The sequence below is a fragment of the Sminthopsis crassicaudata genome, chromosome 4 (genome assembly GCF_048593235.1).
Source record: "Sminthopsis crassicaudata isolate SCR6 chromosome 4, ASM4859323v1, whole genome shotgun sequence".
Lineage (NCBI taxonomy): Eukaryota > Metazoa > Chordata > Mammalia > Dasyuromorphia > Dasyuridae > Sminthopsis > Sminthopsis crassicaudata.
The window spans coordinates 333,340,468-333,362,682 of NC_133620.1; the positions used below are offsets into that span (position 1 = coordinate 333,340,468).

The window sequence follows — 22,215 nt, forward strand, 5'->3', positions numbered from 1 at the left end:
AGTGGGAGAGATGGAGCAGAGAGATTGGCATATACAAATGGCTTCCCCTCCTTCTACTATGTCCCATTACTTCCCTTCTTTAAGTTGCCACTAAGAGCTTATCTTATCCAGGAGAGCTTTATGATTAGCTCAGTCCATTTTCTAACCTGTCAAGAGGAAGCCAGATGTCCCCTTCTTGCCAAGTACAATTTAGTAAAATGGTAAATCTATATTATTTCTGTTGACCACATGTGTTTCTCCCATTAGACCTTGAGGTCATAGACAGTATCAATTCTCTATTATGTATCCACTACATCATTAGGTACCTTGTGGTTGCTCAATTAAATCTTAATGACAGATGGAGTGGTTGGTAGAACCACCGTAGGGCCAGGTGCCCCTATCCAACTTCCCACCAGGTCTCCCTCAATCTGCCAGTAAATCATTAGAAGTTTATTAATCGCAGCAGTATAGGAAGCCAGGTGGATGGAGTGCTGGACTTAAAGTCAGGAAGACCAGAGTTCAAATTTGGGCTCAGATACAGAGTAGCTGTGTGATTCCAGGCAAGTCACTTAAGTTTTGTCTGCCTCAGTTTATTCATGTGTAAAACAGGGATAGCAATAGCATCTACCTCTCAGGACTGTTGTGAAGATTAAATGAGATAATATTTGTAAAGTGCTTTGTAAGAGTAATATATAATTGTTAGCTATTATATACTGATGATGATCATGATATAGCTTGAACTAATGACATCATCAGAAAAACTGGTGTAGGCAGTAGCAAAGCTAAGTAACATATCTATCAGTATCCATTAACTGATCGATTAATCAACATAAAGCAAGATATCTATCTATCTATATATATACATAGATATATATCTATATCTATATGCTATATATATTATTAGAACCATCTTTCAATCTAAACTCAATTTCTCCCAAAATAGTTTAAGCTCCTTTCCTCCTAGTTAGATTCATAATTCCTCCAAGTTTAACCCATCACCCCCCCATATTCAGTTGCTAAAATTTGCTAAAAAATCTCCCTCCACAATATCTGTGTGTCTAGTTCCTTCTCTTCAATCACATGGATTCCACCTTATTCATGTCCTCACCCCCTCTCAGCTGGGCTATTTCAGTAAATCTCTTTATTAGTCTTCCTACTTCCAGTATCTTGCCTCTCCAATTGCTGTTAAAGTGATATTCTTAAAACATGGGCCTGATTACATCATTCCCCTGTTTCATGGCTACTCATTCTCTCTAAGTTAAACTATAAATGCCTCTTTGACATTTAAAACTCTTGGTAGTCTGAGCCCAGTCCACTTTTCTTGACTTATTTCATATGACTTCTCTTCATACATTTCATTTCAGATTAACAGGTCTATTTGATGTTTCGTAGCTTTGTGCTCCATATCCCATCTCTATAGCTTTGAAAAAGTATTGTTCTTCATGCTTGGAATGTTCTCCTTTGCCACCTTTTGGAAATCCAGCTAGGTCTTTATTAGTGTAAGAAATCTTGTGAAGAAGTTGCATTATTAGAATTCATGCTGCATGGGTCCACTGGACTGGAACCAATGACCATATTTTACATAATTATAACTTTGAATAGTGCAAATTTGAATACCTGCTACCACTTCACGGATTCATTATTTGCACCAAACAGGACCCTCCTATCTTAGCTTCCATATAGGTCCTCAGATTAGGGAACAATTCCTACATGATCTTCCAGCTGTTATTGCTCTTTGTCTTCTCACTCCATCACCCTAAATAAACTCATAATAGTAGTTTTAGAGCTAAAAGTAACCTTCAAGGTCAATGAGTCCAATACATCCATTTTACAAATGAAGAAACTGAGGTTGTAAAAGAACAAGTGACTATCCAAATTATATAGTTGATTAATGTCTGAGACAGGATGAAAATGCAGGTCATCCCCATTATTTTTGTATAGAGTTTGTATTTACTTATTATCCCTGGATAAGTTTTCTTCTTCTAGTAGAAGACATGTTCCTTAGGTAGGGACCAATTCCCCATTGTATCTCCAGGGGCATACCACATTTAACAATGTTTGTTGAATTGAATCCAATTGAATTGCTCTTTGGAGATCAAGTACAGGTATTGTGTTTAATGACTTGGTTGATGGGCTCAGAATGTCCATCATACTTCCAATTTGGGATTGTTTCCCTTGGTTGTTAACTCAAGGTAGCTTGGGAAATTTATTTGCTTTAAGTTGACATGGTATGTTGGTAGATGATAATAGGTGGTGTGGGCATACAGATTTCCCATCAAATCCTGAAGATTGCCTATGAATGTAGTTGTGATACAAGTCATATAATAGGTAGCCTTGGTCTTATACCTTCCTTATTTCTCCTGGTCCTTTCAGATGTTCTTTGACTTCATCCAGAGAATTGATATAAGCCCCTTCTTTCCATTTCTTACCCTGAAACCTTTTCTCATTATCTTCTGCTTTGCCCATCTGCCACATAAGTCCTCCCTCCTCCCAAACCCCGGCTTGTGAAAATACTTAGTGAAACAGACCAGAGACCATTAGGATGGCAATTGATGGGATTGCTAAGAGGGAGAAGGAACTTTATTCCAATGATCTGGTATCTGCAAAGGAAAGGTAACGGGCCATGCACCATTAAGTGAAGCTAAGAGTTGCCCAGGGCCTTCTACTAAGTGGGTGATTATTTTTTTATTCCCCCTCTACTCTCCCTTGGGTACTAGAGGGTTTAACCTTTTAGCTACCTGGCACACTTAAAACCTTGTGAGGTATGGAAAGGGGCAGCTAACTCTTGAATGGGCTCAAACATTGCTTAGCAAGGAGGAGATACAGGATGTGGGTAGAGAGCTGTATTTAAAAAGTATTTTCAAGGCTAGCACAACACCCTTAAAGGTACGGATACATCATCTTACTGAAGTTGACAACAGTCCCAGGAATATGGAGCACAAGTAGCATCATTCCCATTTCACAGATGAGAAATCCAAGGCTCAGAGAGAGAAATAATTTGCATAAAATCACACATTTAGAAAATGATGGGCAAAGGAAGCAAAGCCCAAGTCCACTTTCTTTCTCCACTGCTTATTTGTAACAAATACTGCCTATTTTGGCACAAAGAGATATTTAACAATAAATTGTTATTGCTAAAACGGAGTTTAGAGATAATTAAATCTGATAGTTCCTATTTTGTAGTTTGCTAATCCCTTAGGAGGTTGATATTGATAATTCAAAGCACTTTAATGATGCTTTAAGTATTAAATAATTGTAAAGAATACCATGAGTAATACATTGTTCTGGGAGGGGGTTCACAACACACTTTTGTTTTTGAAAGGGGTTCATGAAACCAAAAATGTTGGGAACCATTGATCTAGCCCATTTCCCTCATTTGACAGATGAGCAAACAGATCCAAACAGATCAGTGACTAACAAATGGAGGAAATGGGACTGGACTCTGGGTCTCCTGGGTTCTACTATATCACATGATGCTGCTTCCCATTTCTTGAGCCTTTTGACTTCCCACCACCCCTTTGGAGAAACATAAGGAGTGAGGATTTTCCCTCCTATTTCCCAGAAGAGGGACCTCTCGGAGTGAGGTTATATCTTGCCTAAGGTCAGGTTGCAAGTCATTTTGTTGCATTTATTATTATGTGGTTATTATGTAGCCAGGGACTGCACTAAATGCTGGGGATACAAATAAAAGCCAAAACACTATCCTGCTCTCAAGGAGCTTACATTCTAATGGATGACATGGAAATAAGTAGGTATATAAAATATATTTAGATACAGGGATGATGTCACTCTTGGCCCCCCCTGAATTCTAATGCCTAACCCTTTCAAATCATCTTCTATTTATTTTGTACATGTCTCCATATGTACAAGTTGTCTCTCTAGGCTAGATTGTAACCTCCTTGAGATACAGGTGTTTTTGTTTCCCTAGTGTCTAGTGTGTATATCATACATAGCAGATGTTTAATAAATATTTGTGAATTAATTAAAAAGGAATATAGGTATGCATGAATAAGACTTTTTTTTTTTTAAATTTCCTGACAGCAGAATCACTCCCATGTCTTTCTTACTCTGTCTTTCTGTCTTTTTTTGTTCCTTCCCTCTCCCTCCCCCTGCTTTATGTTGGATTCTGATGGGCACTCAGTCCCTGTCATGCCCACTGACCTCTGTGGGTACCCGTTAGTGATGATACCTTTGAAGAGACTCACAATCTCCAGTGATTGTTCCCCTGCTCCCCCCAGCCCTTCCCAGGAGTCTGTCTCACCATCCAGCGCAGCCAAAGGCTAGTCTCACTGGCCGTACGCAGGGTCACGTTGGCAGGTGCCATGTCGGGTGGAGCTTGGAGGGTTTGGATCTTGCGAGAGGGTTGGCTGGGGGGGCTGGTGCCCACAATATTCACCTGGCGCATGCGGAAGCTAGGGGTAGGGGAAGGGAAAGGGGAGGATGAGAGACCTAATGAGGATGACAAGAAAATTGTCCCCCAAGGGAAGGACTAGGGCTGCAACCCTCAAACCAGCTTCCCAACCCTTGTTCCCCTGTTGCCAATATCCCCTTTCACCTTGGTTTTGCCCCTTTGTCTGCTTTACCTGTAGAAGGTGTAGGGGTTGAGGTTGGGTACCTCCATGGAGCGGGCATCAGGTTCATTAGCCAGTTGGTGGATCAGTAGCCATTCTTCTCCCTCACCTACCACTCCCACCTGAGAAAGGGGAGGGGCCATCAAAGCAGAAGGTTAGAGTACTGCTTAGTCACCTGGTGGTACTCCATAAGCTGAGTCTGTCCCAGAATCTTAGGAGTTACATAGATGCTCAATGCTCTCTGTTTCTGCTCAGGATACAAGGTATAAATTCCAGGACCACCCTTTTGGATAGCAAGAAACAACCTAAAATGTGGCCCCATATTCTCAGATTCTAGAGTGTGATTTTTTTAAAGCAAATATTCCTTAAGTACTAAAGTAATGGAAAAATCCAACCAGTTTTACCTCCTGAGGTTGGCCACATAGTCAGAGACTGTCAGTTTGGGGCAGAGAGGGGAATTGGGCATTTTTAATGCATTTGAACATCTTATATGTCAATATGTATATGTGTTTTATATGCAAATTACCAGAGAGGATTGTAGAATTAAGAGTTTAGACATTCATTACAATAGGGTTGTAGCCTAGTTCTTATGGACAAGATTGAACGTATAATTTGCTTGTCTTGGGCATGCTAGATAAAGATGGAGAGTCTCTTTGCCTGGATTACCTGTGCTTCCACCAGCCATCGGGAGATAGATGTTTTCCCATCATAACCAGGTCTGAACTGTAATGTCACAGAGCGGGGGCCAATATTAGAAATGCCCAAGTTGGTGGGGGCTCCAGGAAGCTCTGAAAGAAAAAAAAAGGAAATTTTATAGGAAGGGAGAAAGCTCTATCATCTATCCTATCATTCAAGACTTTACTGGCTATCCTGGTATGTCCACCATCTCCTCTTTAAATCACACCTGAAGGTCTCCTTGGAGTTTTTAAGAGCTGGATGGGAACCTGGGTTATCAACGCAAATCTCCTATTTTTACAGACGAAGAAATTGAAGCCCAGGGTCACATGCCTAGTCGGTCCTTAGGTCTTCTGGACTCCTTTGTACTGATCAGTACTGTTTTGGTCTATTATGTGATTTCAATTTTATGATGATGATTGTACTTTTATTGCGTATTATTTACCTTCTAGAGGCTGGAGGAAGATTTGGACACTTCTAGAATGGTTCCATAAGTAGGTTCTTCTCCAGGATAAAAGAATTAGTTGGAAGTATATGGTTTGTGCAACTTAAGATTTTTCGCTGGGGTAGGTAGTTTCTCATGGTAGGATAGCAGGGCATGAGTAAAACCAGCTATTTGAGAAATTTGCATGAATTAATTGAGCAATGGGAAAAAGGGACTCCAAACCAGAAGGTCAAGAAGTATTCATTCAACATAGAGTCACTGGGATATAGTCTATGGTCAGGGGATATTTGTGGACTAGTGGCATTTTTTGAGCTCATCTGTAAGGCCAACTTAATAATGTCTAAGATGGATTGGAATGAGACAGGAGATGTGGTTTATTCCTAATAGAGGAATAATTTTGGGTCTCAGACTTTAAACAGAAAAGTTCTATAATGACTCTGGATCATGATTATTTGGGGTATGGCCAAAACTTGACAGCTAATATTCCAAGTCAATGGTAGAGGAGCCTTTAGTGATTAGGACTCTAGTGACTGTGGCCTTATGTGCTCTTAAAAATCAAAGAATTTCAGGAGTAGGAGGGATTTTAGGAAGAATTCCTTCTACTAAATCTCTAACAAGTAGTCATCTGGTCTCTGCTTAGAGACTTTTGGCGATAGGGAATCCAGAACTTCTGAGAAAGCCCATTTCAGTTTTTGGACATCTGATCATTAAGGAAGTTTTTCTTTTCATTAGGCCCAAATCTGATTCTATAACTTTTACTCACTAATTTGGTCTTTTGAGGCCAAGCAGAACAAACTTAGTCCCTCTACCACATGACAATCCTTTTGATACCCAAAGAAAGGCAGGTGCCATGTGACTTCCTAAACCTTTTTTCCTTCATACTCAACACCTCCAGTTCCTTTTTTTTTTTTTTTTTTTAAAGTCTTCTCAGAATCATGGTCTTGTTCAAGTTAATTAAAATCCTTTCTATAATGTAGTGCCCAGAATCAAACTCATTAGTCCAGATATGACCTGACTATGACAACAATTGATTAAAGTGATCGCAGATTTGGAACTGGAAGTGGTCTTCAAGGTCATCTAGCTTAATCACATAGTCATATGTGGCCTACAACATTTCCTAGGGCAAACCAAACCAGATTAAAATGTAATCAGATAATAAAATGCATAAATAAATAATATACATAATATAAATAAATACATAAAATAAAATATATACATAATACATATGCAAATACATAAAAATGTAAATTTATATAATAATACATATATAAATAAAATAAATCCATAATATAAATAAATTTATAACAATTATATAATATATATCAGAATATATACATATAATAATTAGGTAATATAATAAATAAAAATATAATAAAACATAGATAATGTAAATATGTGGTTTTCTGAGTCAATATGTGGCCCCCAGGGATCCTTATGTATGGTTTGACACCATTATTGTAGCATATTCTTTCATTTTCCCCTTATTCGTTATGGTTACTGTGCTAATAATGTAGCCCAAGAGAACATTAGTCTTTAAAGAACTGTGCCACACTATGGACTCTGAGCTTCTCTGCAGTCCAGTAAAATTCTTAGGTCTCTTCCACAAAAACTGTCTAGCCATGTCTAACTCCTACCTCATCCTATATTTATGCAATGTATTATTGACCCACAAGTAAAAGACTTAATTATTATTATCATATTTCATCTCCTTGGTTTTGGCCCACTGTTCTGTCTGTTGGGAACTTTCTGGATCCTGATTCTGAAAAAGCAGAAAAGCACATCACCAAAGCTTTCGTCCAAGTCACTGATAAAAGAACAGAGACAATAACAGATGCTCCTACATACCACTCTCCAGGTTTACATTAATTCATTAATCACTAATTACTGGGTTTGGTCACTCTAATACATCTAAGAGTATTATCATCTATTCCACAGTTGCTCCCGTCTTGTCCATAAAGACAAGATGAGGGTTCTTTGACTGAGTGAGGCTAGATCTTGAAATTCTACACAGAGACAACTAATTGACACAGGGAATGAGGCACTTCGGAAGGACTGAATTCAAATCTTGTCTCAGAGATTTATTATTATTATGCATGAGTCTGCATAAGTCACTTAATCCCAATTTGTCTCAGTTTTCACATCTATAAAATGGGGATAAAAATAGCACCTTTTTCATAGGGTGACTGAGAGAATAAAATAAGATATTTATGTAACGTAATGCTATATAAATTCTGATATGTTTTTAACATATAACACATGCAAAGTGCTTTTCAAATCTTACACAGCAATGTAGATACGATTTATTTTTTATTGTTTTTTGTTATTTTTTACTTTTGTTAATTTTTTGTTCTTTTTATTGTTATTGTTATATTTTTATTATTATCTTTTTAAATTTATTGCTATTATTAAAGCACATGGTCCAGTGGGACAATAGGATTTCTAATGAAGAAGTGCTATTCTAGGGGCAGCTAGGTGGTGTAGTGGATAGAGCACCAGCCCTGAATTCAGGAGGACCTGAGTTCAAATCTGGTCTCAGACACTTAATACTTCCTAGCTGTGTGACCCTGGGTAAGTCACTTAACCCCAGCCTCAAAAAAAAAAAAAAAAAAAAAAAAAAAAAAAAAGAAGTGCTATTCTTGTGCTCAAAGGAGTATGTCCCAGTGTCCTGTACTTTTTTTTTTTTTTTTTTTTTTTGGTGAAAGGTAGGTTCTGGGGCAGCTACGTGGTGCAGTGGATAGAGCACCAGCCCTGAATTCAATAGGACCTGAGTTCAAATCTAATCTCAGACATTTGACACTTCTTAGCTGTGTGACCCTGGGCAAGCCACTTAACCCCAGCCTCAAAAAAAAAAAAAAAAAAAAAGAAAGGTAGGTTCTGAAGAAGCATTATTTCTTGAAGTCTCTGTCCAACATCCTGGAATTATGGGGATGTGATATCTTCCTTAGAGGCACCTTATTCTACCCTTTAAGGGAGATAGTATGCTCTAGAACACATCTAATATTTCCAGGAAAGAAGAAAACTCCTCATTGGGTTCTTGGGGGGAAGAATGATACCTTTGCCATCTTACCTGGGGGGACCCCAGAGGAAATGGTAGAGGCTGAAACTTGGCCTTGACCCTTTGAGGTCATAGCTGCTACTTCAATGGTATAGGTGGTGAGGGCAGTTAGCCCCGTGACACGGTATTCCAGGGTGACATTGGGCAGGTAATGTGTTACCCGGGTGTTGGTACGGTTATATTCCTCCCAGGAGATCCGGTATCCTAAGGGGAAAAACAGGGAAAGGGATACAAATTTATCTATGAGGGAAATTATGACCCATCTTTCTCACCTGACAGAATTTTCCTTAAGGAAAATTAAGCATTTACTTACTGCCAAGGGCTGGGAGTTATTAGGAAGGATCTTTGGATTATTTGCTTTGTTTTACTTCTCAGGTATAGAAGAAGGACAGGGGGTGGCAGTGGTCTGGATGTCTGGATACTCTGCTCATTGGCTTGGCATTTTGTCTGGTGCTATTCTCTGGCCTGTTTCTGTGTTTTTGCTCATGTGTTTCCTAAGATCTGGAACTCTTCCTTTTCTCCTGAATTCAATGTTCCTAACTACTTATAAGAGCCAACTTAAATGCCATCTCCTCCATGAAGCTTTCTATGATCAGTTCTCCCTTCCACCCCACACTCCTGAAGGTGGAAATAACTTTATGATTCCTTAAATTTCTCATATTACTTTGCCTTTTTTTGGGAAAATGCTTCTTTTGTGTTTCTATTGCTTTCCCTTTATCATAGTTATTCATCTGTATCATTTTACCTTATTTAATTGCAGACTCATTGAAAATTGAGACCCTTTTTTATCCTTTGTTCCTAGAACTAGGTCTTACACATAGTAGGTACTTAGTAAATGTTTGTTGCTTATCTGTTGTACCATCCTTCTCACCACAGGAAGGTGGAAGGCATTCCCATGTTTTTGGACACTATCCAACTTCTAATATTTAGGGAGGGGACAAATGTGGTCTTTTCAGTATCAATAAAGTATTGAGACAGCATGGTCATTGCAAAAGAGATATTAAAAATTCAAGATAATCACATCATAATGTGGCAAAAGAAAGGGCAGAAAGTCAGAGATTCTAAATGGGAAATACTAGGGGATGTTACTGATTGGCAGTATAAACCTTAGTTTCCTCATCTGTAAAATGGGGATACAATACCACCTGACTCAAAGGATGTTATGATGATTAAATGATATAAGATATATAAAGTGTTTTTCTGACCTTGAAGAATTATATAAATGTTGTCTATTCCTGATTACTTTTATCCTATACTGTTCTAGCTTTCCTAATCAAAACTCTTCCTCTGGAGCTAATTGGATTCTGTCCTTGATTCCCTGGACTTTGATTTGATTCATCTTTGAACCAGTTTTCCATTAATTTCCTGAATATATCCCTTTTCCCAATTTTCTAGCTCTCCTTGATGTCCCCTCATTAGAATGTAAGGTGCAGACTGTCTTGTATTTGTATCACTAATGCCTGCCTGGCACATAGAACATGCTTACTAAATGCTTTCTCATTTATTCTCTGAATGTTTTTAAAGAAAAGGATAATTGTTTGAGGTACTGTCTGTCCAGCCCTGCCATTCTGTGACACTAAGGAAAGGATTAGACTCACCTGTGAGGATGCCGTTCCTCTCTCCAGGCTCTTGCCAGCTCACCTTCAGGGAAGTGTCCAGGATTTCATTGAAGCTTAGGTGTCCCACAGGGCCTGGCACTGTTACCAGAAAAAAAAACAAAAACAAAAACAAAAAACCCCCAAATCCCCACCCCCCAAACATAACAAAAGTTAGAATTAGACAGTGAATGATTATCCAAAGAGATAAGATTGTAGTTTAAGTTGGGTTGCAGATAACATGGTAGGAAAACAAAATATGGGTGTCCCATTGCCCAGAAGTTAGGTCAACTTTTGCAAAGAAAGGGGGATACAAGGGGAGGACTGGGGTACATACCATCCTCATGGGTGCGCACCAATTGGGGAGAACTGCGGGGTCCATCTCCAGGTGTGGTAAAGCACAAAACTGAGGTAAAGTAGTCTGTGAATTTCTTCAGGCCAGACACAAAGCCCACGTGGATACTGTCCTGGAAGTTGGGTCGGGCTGTCACCATGGTAACCTCTTCTTCTTGCTCAGGCTCCCAGGCAATCAGCTAGGGAGAGAGGATGCTCAGCATGTCAGGTGGGATAAGATGAGCTCTAGCAAACATGGCCAAGCTCAGCCTTAAGGAGGCCAGGCTACTGGGCAGAGAATCCAGGTCCTGGACCAGAAATGAATCTTCCTGACTCCAGGTCCGGCATACTATCCATTGGGCGTCAGCCAAAAAAGCCTTTTAGTCTGGAAGTTCCAAGCAGCCCTCTTTCCTAAACACTTATTTTATAAACCCCATGCCATTTAGCAGTTAGATTCCCCCTTTCCTCCTCCCTCTTTCTGCTCTCCCACTTTTCATCTTGTTCTCCTGTTTTCCAGTCATTTCATCTGTCTCTCAGGATGACAGCTGTTCCCTGAGATTTCCTCATTTATTCGAAGTTGATTAAATATCAATTAATGATGAAAAGCAACACTTGATGAGTTTTAATAAGCCTGAGTATTTATAGATATAAAACAATACCGCGGCCAATGTCTCCTGATTAACTCATGATTCTAACAATGCTTAATCTTCTTCCTTTCATGGTCTTATGTTTATAAACCATGTTTTGGCATTTAATTAGTATTGTGCAAAATAGCCTATAGCGAGTTAATTAGATACTAATTAGACCCTAAAAATACTAATCAGAAATACTAAATGGCATTTAATAAGTATGTTAAATATCCTCCTTATTCTAGTTATCTTGTTTTGTGGCAATTAAATTGCCAAACTTCTTTTGAGTAGATTAAGAAGCAAGTTTAATGTTTTAATTCAATTTAATTTATGCAAATTTGAATTAATTATGAATTAGAATTAATTACATAGTACCTAAGCCTTTGCTCTCCAGTAAGTGTTAAATCTTGGTAAATATTTTATTAGTCGTGGACCAATTAGAATAATGACTGTTTTAAAAGATTGTAAAGTATGTGTAGGAAGGTGTCCGACAGATTCGTTCCATGATTTAGCCAGTAGAAGTGATTCAGAAATGAATAGATACAGTTAAGGAAGTGAGATTTTAAGAAGCAATATTGACTTTATGGCTATAATGCCATGTTTGAAACCTAAGATGGTGGCTGTGGGTTTTGTCCTGTTTGCACAAGGTTTAGGGGTGGAATCACTCTTTTTTCAGCTAGGAGGGTTGGGATCCCTATTTTGTAAATGGGAAAGATGAGCAACAGTAAGAGAGAGAAAAAGAATATTACACATCTGCTCACTATTCCCATCTATTACCTATACAGGAGGTTGGTGTGAAGAACAGTCATGGCTCAGGTGGGCTAGGGAGGACAAGGTTGGGCAGGGTCTGAATGCAATATTTTGATTTAATAACAATCTAGTCAATTCAGATACTATTTCTTCCCTGAAATAGTTCTTAACATTCTTCCTCTTCTAACAACTTTCTCCAATTGATCATAGGGGAAGGGCTAGCTTTTCCCACATTCATCCTCCCAAGTAAATGTGGGCACAGCATTGTTTTCACAAGAGAAATATGATCTTTGGGGTTCCATGACATTACAGTGCAGTTGAAAATAAAAGTGGATGAAACAATATTTTCCAAAGAGCTCCTGTGTTTTTCTTTTTAGTCCAATCTATAATTTCATACTTGTGGGTATGCTAACTCCCTTCACAGATAGGCAATTTGTATGTAGCTTATAATTTTGGCTGGGATATAGAGAAGTTAAATAACTTGTCCATGATTAAACAACTAACATATAAGTGTCTATAGATATACTCATACTTGTACATACATACACTTGACACACACACATATACCCACACACATATACACATGCATGTATATACACATAAACACCACAGTATAGCTACTGGAATTAGAATTAGGAAGACCTGTGTTCTAATTCTTTTTTGGACATGTGGCTCTAAGTAAGTCACTTGTCTGATAAGCTTAGTTTCCTTATCTGTAAAATGGGAATTTAATAGCATTTACTCTGTAGAGCTGTTGTGAGGACTGGATGAGACAACACTTATAAAACACTGTGTAAATACCAGTTAACATTATGTGCAGACACATATATAAACATGTTTATAAAAATATCTATTGACAGAACATTGATATTTTACTATCAGTTCCCATTCATTTTTTCCTTTTCTGCCAAATATGTATCCTTCCCTTGTTTATCTGAAACACTGTCTTTCTTAACATTTGGGGTAATGGATTGTGACCTCTTAGGCCTTTATTCTTGACTTTTTCCTCCCCATAGCAGAGTAGCATTAAAGATCGGCTGTGATTCTTCCTGTCTGGGTAACCCTATGAAAGTCATTTAAATCTCTCCAAGTCTCCATTCTCTCCTGTGAAAATGGGACATGCATTATCTACCCTAAAGGATTTCTTGTAGAGAAGGCACTTTATAAACTCCACATAAATAATAACATGGAAATGTTAGCTATTAATACTGGTGATGATATTAAGAGGACATTCATGGCCACAGGGCTTGGATACTCTGCCTGGTAGTCAGGCCTTCTGGAGACCAATTTAACTTGCTCAAGGGAGGTCACCCCACTCAGACCTAGAGGGCAGAGACTAACTTAATACCTGTGTGTCCTATAAGTCACTTTACCTTGTCTGTTGTTGTTTGTCCTTCATTCTCAAAAAAAAAAATGAATGACATCAAGAAGGTGAAATCTTGACTTGCAAGTGAATTGGATTTAAATGAGGAAATTGGATGAAACAAGTCTCTCCATGGGCTTTTCCTTCAAACCTAGGATTCTATGAGCTCTCTCTGTACAGCACCTAAAAATAACAATTAAGTGCCTACAGAAGACTTTACTTTGATGGCAAGGAAAAAATATGGTAAGAGTGAAGAGAAAGAGAAAATGACCTCATCTTAACAGCAGCTTCTGAACTCACCACGATGCATAATCAGGTTTTTCTGAACTACTTGCTTTTGATCTGGATATAATCATAGGCTGAGACCTAACTGCTCTGGCCTCCACCAGCTTCTCTGACTCTGCTGGACTTCATTTGCTTTTGAAGTTCCCTCTCCCATGTCTCATTTGAAGCCCAAGTCTCCCAAATGGGTATGAAACTTTTGTGCTGAAGGCAGCTAATTGTTCCCAAATCGGTGACTTGGTGGAGAGATCTGCCTTCTTCTTCCCTCTTGAGTATCAATTAAAAAACTCTTTCCTGCTAATGCCAAGAATGGTTTCATGGTTTCTGGCTTCATGAGCAGGGGTTAACAGCTCCGTTTTCCCTTTCCTTCCCTATGTAGACCAGGAACTGTCTCATTTATCTGACCCACTCAGATTCTATAAGCTTCCTTTGGGTGAGGCAGTCCGTGTGCCTGCAGGGTCTCTACATAAGTTTAGGTAACCCAGGAAGATAAGAGGGTCTTTGTTCTCAGAGCTGGAAAGTGCCATAATTGTTATTAGAGCAAAATTTAATTAAAGAAAGGGTAAAAAAGGCAATGAGGAGGGCAATTCTGCCTGCAGTAATTAATTATATAAGCATAGAAAAGGCTCATTTACCCTCCTGGGCTAGGAACAGAAGGTGGCTCTGGGAGAAGGATGCCACAAGAATAGGTTGTGAAGATGATATCTCAGGAGCAATTGTGCTGGACTGCAAGACAAGGTTTGGAGCTGATAGATATGATAAGAAGTGATGCTTCTACAGTTCACTAACACTATGAAGCAAAGTCCCATTTGCCCCATGCTAGTTATGGCTTTGCCTATTTTTAAAACTCCTCTCTAGACTTGCTGGAAGTTTTTTCTTCCAGTTTAACATTAATAGCCCCCACTGTTGTAATTCCAAATAATGAGAGAGTAACAATCATAGGTATTGCACTTTTGTAAATGGGTCCTTTATAGGAGGTTCATTTGCCTGATAGATAAGACTGTAGGGATCAGCAATCAATCATAAATCAATAAACACATCCCATCAATCTTATATATGAGGCTACAGATCTCTGTCTTCAATTTCTATAGGGAGAGAGGAAGACCTCTGACTCCTTAACTGTAAAGAAGGGGAAACTGAGTTATGAGATAAGGAGCTCTATCCTAGTTATCCATCAGATTGAAGGAAGATACTCAGAGAAAGGTGAGTCTATTCTATTCTAGGACACAAGTCTTTACTTTCTGATAGACCCAAAGCATTCTATTTCAACCTAAGGCATACTGATTCCCTCAATGGACTTAACCACTACTGAAGCCTATATTTATCATTACCTTGATCTAGGCTTTGAATTGGGAATGGGCTGGGAGCCAGTTTGAACAAGCTGATTGTTAAATATGTAGGGTGAAAATTCATACTTTTGAAATCAGTAAGTGTTACAAATCAGAACTTGATTTATTCTTTTGTTTTCTATTCAGATAGTGATAAAGTGTCAGTAATGAAAATTAAACTTAAAAGTATATTATGTGGAAAATTTTTTTTTTGAGGGAAGAGCTGGTTGTTAAACATTTATCAGGACAATACTGCCAGGGTCAGACCAATTTGTTTTTGTCTTAAACAATTATTTCTGTTTCATTTGTGCTCTCTAACTTTTGTAGAAAGACAGGATCCTGGAAGAAAGTAGTAAGCTGATATCTTCCTTACCTTATAGCCCTGATTGATGCCATTGATGAATTGGGGGCTTGGGGCATTCCAAGTAAATCGAATGGTTGTAGAATTGATGGCTTCAGCTCGAACATTGCCTGGGGGGACTGTGGGAACTGTGTTGGGGGAGGGTGAAGGGAAAGAATAAATGGGAAAAAGCTTAAAATATCAGAGAGGATAAAGCTACAGCCCTATTGCAATATATATATATGTATACACATATATGTATATATGTAAATATAACCAGATACATAACTATAAAGGGATAAAAAGGCTAGACCTGTGATATAGGTGTAAGAAACTCCAGGGTAAGAAAACTCTTGATTGACTCAACTCTTCTCAGTAACACAAGGATCCAAGACAACTACAAAGGACTTCTAAAGGAAAATGCTATCTACAACTAGATAAAGAACTGATGAACTCTGAATGCAGATTGAAGCAGATTTTTTTCACTTACTTTATTCTTCCTTGTGAAATTTTTCCCCTTTTGATCTGTTTCTTCTTTAACAACTGTGATTAATATGGAAATATGTTTTACATGTATAAACTGTATAAAAATGCCTACCATTTTCAGAAGAGGGGAGGGAAGGGAGTGAGAGAGAAAAATTTAAAAATCAGAATCTTATAAAAATGAATGCTAAAAATTTTCTTGACATGTAACTGGGGAAAAATAAAGTACTATTTTAAAAATGTAAAAAAACCCTCTCTAATTGATGTAGGCTAGAATCTTCTCTGCAAATTATGACTTTAGAGTTTCTTAGATAGAGCTCTGAAAGGAAGGGAAATTAGGTTACAATCACACAGCTAGTAGTATGTATGAGAGGCAGGACATGAACTTGGGTCTTTCTGAGGGCAGCTCTCTAACCACTATACAATACTGACTCTCCTTTGTATCTAATGTTTGTTCAGTTGATTTAAATTCTTTTGTAAAATAAAGTTTATAGATTTTATATGACCAAACAGAAAGACCATTGGATTAAGGATCACAGATTTAGAGTAGAAAGTGCTTTTAGAGATGGTTTCGTCCAACTTCACTTTACAGATGAGGAAACTGAGACCCACAGAAGTTAAATGGCTTGTCTCAGGTCACAGGTAATAAACTGTAGAACTGAGATTTGAACTCAAGTCTTTGAACTTCAAATTCTGCATTTTTTTCATTGTATCACCCTGCTGGAGACCTGAGCTTTAAAAAAGTTCCAAATCCACTCTTAACTTTTGGTATAGCTTTAGCCAAATCACTTTCACTGTGTGTTATTTTTCTACTCTGCCAAATGGGAATTATTACACCAGAATAATACAGGTCTAATTAGAAGGTTGTGAGTCTTTACTGCTAATGGATGTAAAAATATTATACAACTTTAAAAAATGCTATGATATAGAATATTACATAATTACTTATATTATATTATCCAATTAAATCCATCAAATCTATCAACATTCATAAATGCAATATATCCTTAAGTCTTTATTTTCATCACTATATTATCCTGTTTCTTTACTCCTGACTTTCCCCACATTCATTTAATAAACATACATTAAGAACCTACTATGTGCTAGGCACTGTGTTAATTATTTGTGCACTAAAAAGACTAAAGCATCCATATGTGATGGAAGGAATAGGTCTGTCAGGGAAAAAACAAGCTAAGGTGTTCTTGACTTTCTGTCAAGGATGTTATAAGGAGAAAACTGAGAGTGCAGCAGTAATTTAAGACAGAACTGGATCAGACCAAGAGATGATGAACTTTGATCTTTACACTAGCAAACCTGAATTCCTCTCTCACTTACCTCCTTGTAAGGTCCACTCTGTCACTTTGCTACTGTAGACACCCAGGCCGGCACTGTTGTAGGCTGCCACTGAGATCTCATAGTTGGTCCAGATAATGAGTTCCTCCAGGAGCAGGTTGTTGACATCTGCATTAGTGATATTCCTAAACTGGTACCCAACAGGCAACCCAGCTAGACAGAACCTGGAGAAGTAAGGAACAGACAGAGCAAGGTGGAATTCTCCCGGAGGACTTTGTTGGATGAGCTTTTCTGTTCATGTTTTTCTCTGGAGAAGGGAGCCCCTGAGTGTTTATTAGAAGCTTGGGATCTTGAGGAAAAAAATCTGATTTCTCTTGGTGGGAGAGAGATTCCAGTAAGAATCTTTGGGCTCTAAGGAGGAAGTCTGGTGATATCATATTTCTGAAATTAGATAGCCATGTGGACAGGGCATTTTGTTACAACAAACTAGTAAGATGATGGGCTCTTTATTCTTCTCATCACAGACCAAGCTTGGAATCTCTAGGCCAGAACCTTCAGAAGTCATCTCATTTCTTCTATTTCTACAGAAGACAATATTTAACTTAGCTCAGCTTTTGGATAGCCTTTTCTGTTCTTAAAGCTTTTACTAGAGGGTAAACACCACATTGCTTTATGTCATCTACTTTGTAACCTACCAGTGAGAGTTCCTTTTCATATCTAACCTAAATCCTTCATAGCTTTTTAACCAGAGCCCATTTCTCATTATTAAAAAGTAGTCCATTAGAATGATGGCAGTCTCACAAAAGGCCCACATTAGCTTCTGTCTCATGCTAACAGCAGCACTTTCCAGGCAGCACGCTGGCATCAAAGTAGGAAACCTGAGCTTAGCTCTAATACTTATTAATTCTGTGATCTTAGGAAGACCATATGACCCATGCAAGCCTCATTTACCTCAAATGAACATATGGATAATAATGATAATTAATTATTATTAAGTAATAACGATAACCTTAAAGAGTTGTAAAGAGTAAATTATTATTATTGGCATTATAATTGAGATTAGGAACATGAAGTACGTTTTCAAGGGAGCTGTCTTCTCCAATTTCAAGGCCTTTCTCTCCCTCCCTGGGTGGCTTACCTGATGATATAACCCTTCAAAATGCCGTTTTGATGGCTCTCAGGAGGAGGCTGCCACTGGATCATAATGGATTGGTTGGTTCGGCCACTGGCGATGACATTCTGAGGAGGGGCTGTGGGTGGCTCTTCGGGGAGGGAGACTCTGGGCAGTAAATATCAAAAAATACATCTATTCCTTGTCAACTAGTCTAGAAAACAAGCCTTAGAAGACCTAATTCTTTTGTACCCAAATTCCCAGTCTGGGGTGCCTGCAAGTCCCCATTGGTGGGCTACTACATCTAGGCCCAGTATCTTGCCTTATATTTTTCACACCCTAGACATTTCCCCACCAGTCATTATATGCTACTGGCTATACGGCCCTTCTCACTTCTGAATCTGAAACTATAATCAAATTAATGACATTCTTTTCTTAGAAATGGCAATTTACTCACCAGTGATTTAATTTAGCATCTCTGTATTTTTCAGGCCAAGATATCCTTCCATGGCCAGCATGTACATATTGTGGAGCAATGGGTAGAAAACTTGAATTTGAATCAGTGAATTCAAATCCTGCTAAGACATTTACTAGCTTCACAACCCTGGGGATGCTATTTAACTTCTTCTAGATTCAATTTCTTCATGTGTTAAATGTAACTCAATGGCCCCTCAGGTCTCTTTCAGTTCTAATTTATGGATATGGGTCTAGATGTAGCAGACAACTGGGTGACTATCAATCCATGATTAATTATCAATTATCAATAAGCTCTATTAATATATTACTATTTAGGTAGCATGGCATATTGGATAGAGTGACAAAAAGAAGAGTAGGATTCAAGTCTTGCCTCCAATACATATTGGCTTTGTGACCACTGAGCAAGCTACTTAACCTCTCAAATATTCTAGGCAACTCTCTAAAGCAATAAACACAAGAGAAGATTTTGACCCGCATTAGTGAACAAAATTTCTATGTCAATGAAATTATAGGTCTAGTTTCTATTTATCTCCTATCATTATCATCTTCCCTTTTATTTATTTATATTTTATTTATTTTATTTTATATTTATATTTTATTTATTTATAGAACATGCTTGGGCACAGAGTAGATGGTTATATAGGTGGATAGGTGGGAGGCAGTAAGAGCATGTCTATCTATATTATAAAACCAAATATAGTTATCTGGAATTACTGGTGAATGAACTTTTCTACACAAGTATATTTCCCTGAGAATTTAAACTTACTCACTTAGCTGCCCTAACTTTTCTTTATGCCAATCATTTTTAATAGAAATGTTTCTAAAATTTATTTTACCTTTTGTACCTTTTTAAATAGAGAAAATCATACATAATTTAACCACTCCTCGATTCTCAGGACTACCAGTATAAATGATAATGATTGTACTATACTGTCAGGTTAGCCATATGCTCAAATATTGCTGAGGTGCAGAGGATTGTCTGCTCTTTGCTAAATGGCCCCATACTAAGAGTTTAATTTTGTTAGTTCTTCTGCAATAATCTCTAAAAATCAGAATGTCCACGATCACTTCCTCAAGACCATGATGTGCTTTTAGCAGGTCCTTTCCACTTCTAATTTGCTATTTCTTATCTGCTGTGTACTTTTAAATCAGATGGGCAAATTTATTAGAATTTGTGTGCAAAACAAGGTTACTGACTCAAGTCAACAGTCTCTCAGAGGCGCTGAGGACTCCCCTGTGGACAAACTTCATAAGTTTTGTTAGAGACATTTCATTGTTGTATTGAGACTGCTAGGCAGTATTATAATGCATATAGAGTGGTGGGTCTGCAGTAAAGAAGACTTCTTCCTGAGTTCAAATGTACCCTCAGATATTGACTTTGTTTGCCTTAATTTCCTCATCTAAAAAATGAACTGGAGAAGGAGATGGCAAAGTACTCTAGTGTCTTTGCTAAGAAACCCCAAAAGTGGATCACAAAGAGTTGGAGTGAACTGGAAAATGACTGAACTGGAATCAAATGTTGAGACTGCTTCAAGTGCAACCTCTGGAGAAGTGGTTACTGCAACAATTTTTTTTTTTTTTGAGGAAACTGAACATTTATTTATATATTCTTAGTGAAGAAACATTCTTATCTCTTGTATTCTTAGTGAAGAAATATTAATTAAATGCATTTTAATAAATGGTGTTATATAAGGTTTTGTTTTTTAATTTTATTTTGTGATCACAAAGAAACTAACCAATAGGAGAGTAGCGAGACAAAGTATGACATATGAATGGAATGGAATACTATTTCTGTAAGAAACGATGAAATGGACAGTTTCAGAGAAACTTGGGAAGACTTGTATGAAGTTATACAATATAAAATAAATAGAAACAGAAGAACAATTTATACTATAGCAACAACACCGTAAAAACTAACAACTTTTATCTCTGATCAGTACAATGATCGATCACTATCTAGGAGACCTATAATTGGAGGATTGTATTTGCTTTTTGACTGAAAACTGAAGTATTAATATGTAGTGTGAGATGTCCAATGTGCTGCTTGTTTCTGAATTACAGAGACAAATGTTTTGTTTTTGTTTTTCAATGGGGACTGAGGGAAACTGGGAGAGAAAAAAAATTAATATTTATTAATAAAAAATATTTAATTAAAAAAATAATGCCATGTTTATACAGAAAGACTACAAAGACTGAGACCTCATGTTTTGGGAATTTATATTCTGCCTGTCTCTTCTTTCCTTTTTCCTTGTCCCATTAGCTTAGATCAAATGAAATTTGCCAATATAATATGACTAGGGTTTACTCCTTACCTTTCTGTATCCTTGCTGAACTGTCCCTTCCCCACATCATTGACTGCACAGAGACGGAACTGGTAGGAGCGTGCTGGAACCAGACCCTTAACCATCACTGAAGTAGCCTCAGGATCCACACTAGGCAAAAGTACTGTCCAGGGGGCATCTTCAGGGGCAGAGAGAGCGCAGGGGATGATTAATTTAGGATAGGGGAAGGACAATTGTCTACCATGTTAAGTCTGGGACATCTAGGGGAGTGTGACTAGATACGGGAAGGGTTAGAATGGAGGAGGAGCTCTGATTAAGGGTTTCATTTTACTAAATGAATTGCATTTTACAAATACCATGTAAAATCACTTTTCAATTTGTGAACATTATTTTGGAGTCTAAAGCACTGATACTTGGGAGTGAGACTGAGACTATGAATACCATGCTTTTCATAGAGTCCTGAGCAAAGGAGGATAGGGAATTGAAAGAGGAAGATTCTTACTGTTCTCTGACATCTCCAGAACATAGTGTATCAGGGGGCTATTGCCATCAAAGGGTTTGGCCCAAGTCAGATTGATGGAGCGTCTCTCAGCTGTGCTCAGAGTTGCCACAGGATGCTCAGGTGCATGAGGTAACTGACTGAAAGAAAGTAGTACAGCAAATATGGCCATGATACATAATACTATTAGGTGATGGTGGGCCATTGAAGGTTCTCAAACAGATAGACACTAAGCCTCCTGACAGATAATATAACGGATGAATATTCGGTCTTAAAATTAGGAAGATGAGTTCAAATTCTACATCTGGTAGATATTAGCTGTGTGATCTTGAATAAGTCATTTAACATTTCTTAGCTTTTTAAACATTTCAGTTTCCTTATTTGCAAAAGGATCCAAGGATTACAAAAAAGATCAGATGACATAATAGCTGTAGAATGCTTTGGTAACTATATAAGTACTAAGTATTATCATTATAATTATTATTATTATTCCACGGGGATGTTTTATGTTAAGGCAAGAGGATTCTCTTATATTTCACCTGCCCTTTCTGAAGCACTCATCCTTGGAAACCAGTTGGCTCTGTATTCACAATTATGCCTGGTTATACTACCATAAGTAGCCTACAGTTATTAATGTACAGCTGCTTAGTTAGATATAGATAGAGCTAGAACTAAGGCTAGGCAGGCTAGGCAGCTGCTTAGTGGGCAACATAGAGGGATGCAAT

General features: G+C 37.9%; 1 protein-coding gene across 1 annotated transcript in view; it reads right to left on the reverse strand.

Moving 5' to 3' along the window:
* Window positions 1-22,215, reverse strand: part of SDK2 (sidekick cell adhesion molecule 2) — a 426,366-nt gene that overhangs the window by 81,314 nt on the left and 322,837 nt on the right. Inside the window, 11 exon segments of the mRNA XM_074260670.1 lie at window positions 4,241-4,391; window positions 4,563-4,672; window positions 5,217-5,338; window positions 8,738-8,929; window positions 10,324-10,422; window positions 10,658-10,853; window positions 15,379-15,494; window positions 17,164-17,345; window positions 18,260-18,400; window positions 21,022-21,169; window positions 21,494-21,630. Coding sequence (XP_074116771.1) covers window positions 4,241-4,391; window positions 4,563-4,672; window positions 5,217-5,338; window positions 8,738-8,929; window positions 10,324-10,422; window positions 10,658-10,853; window positions 15,379-15,494; window positions 17,164-17,345; window positions 18,260-18,400; window positions 21,022-21,169; window positions 21,494-21,630 — 1,594 coding nt within the window.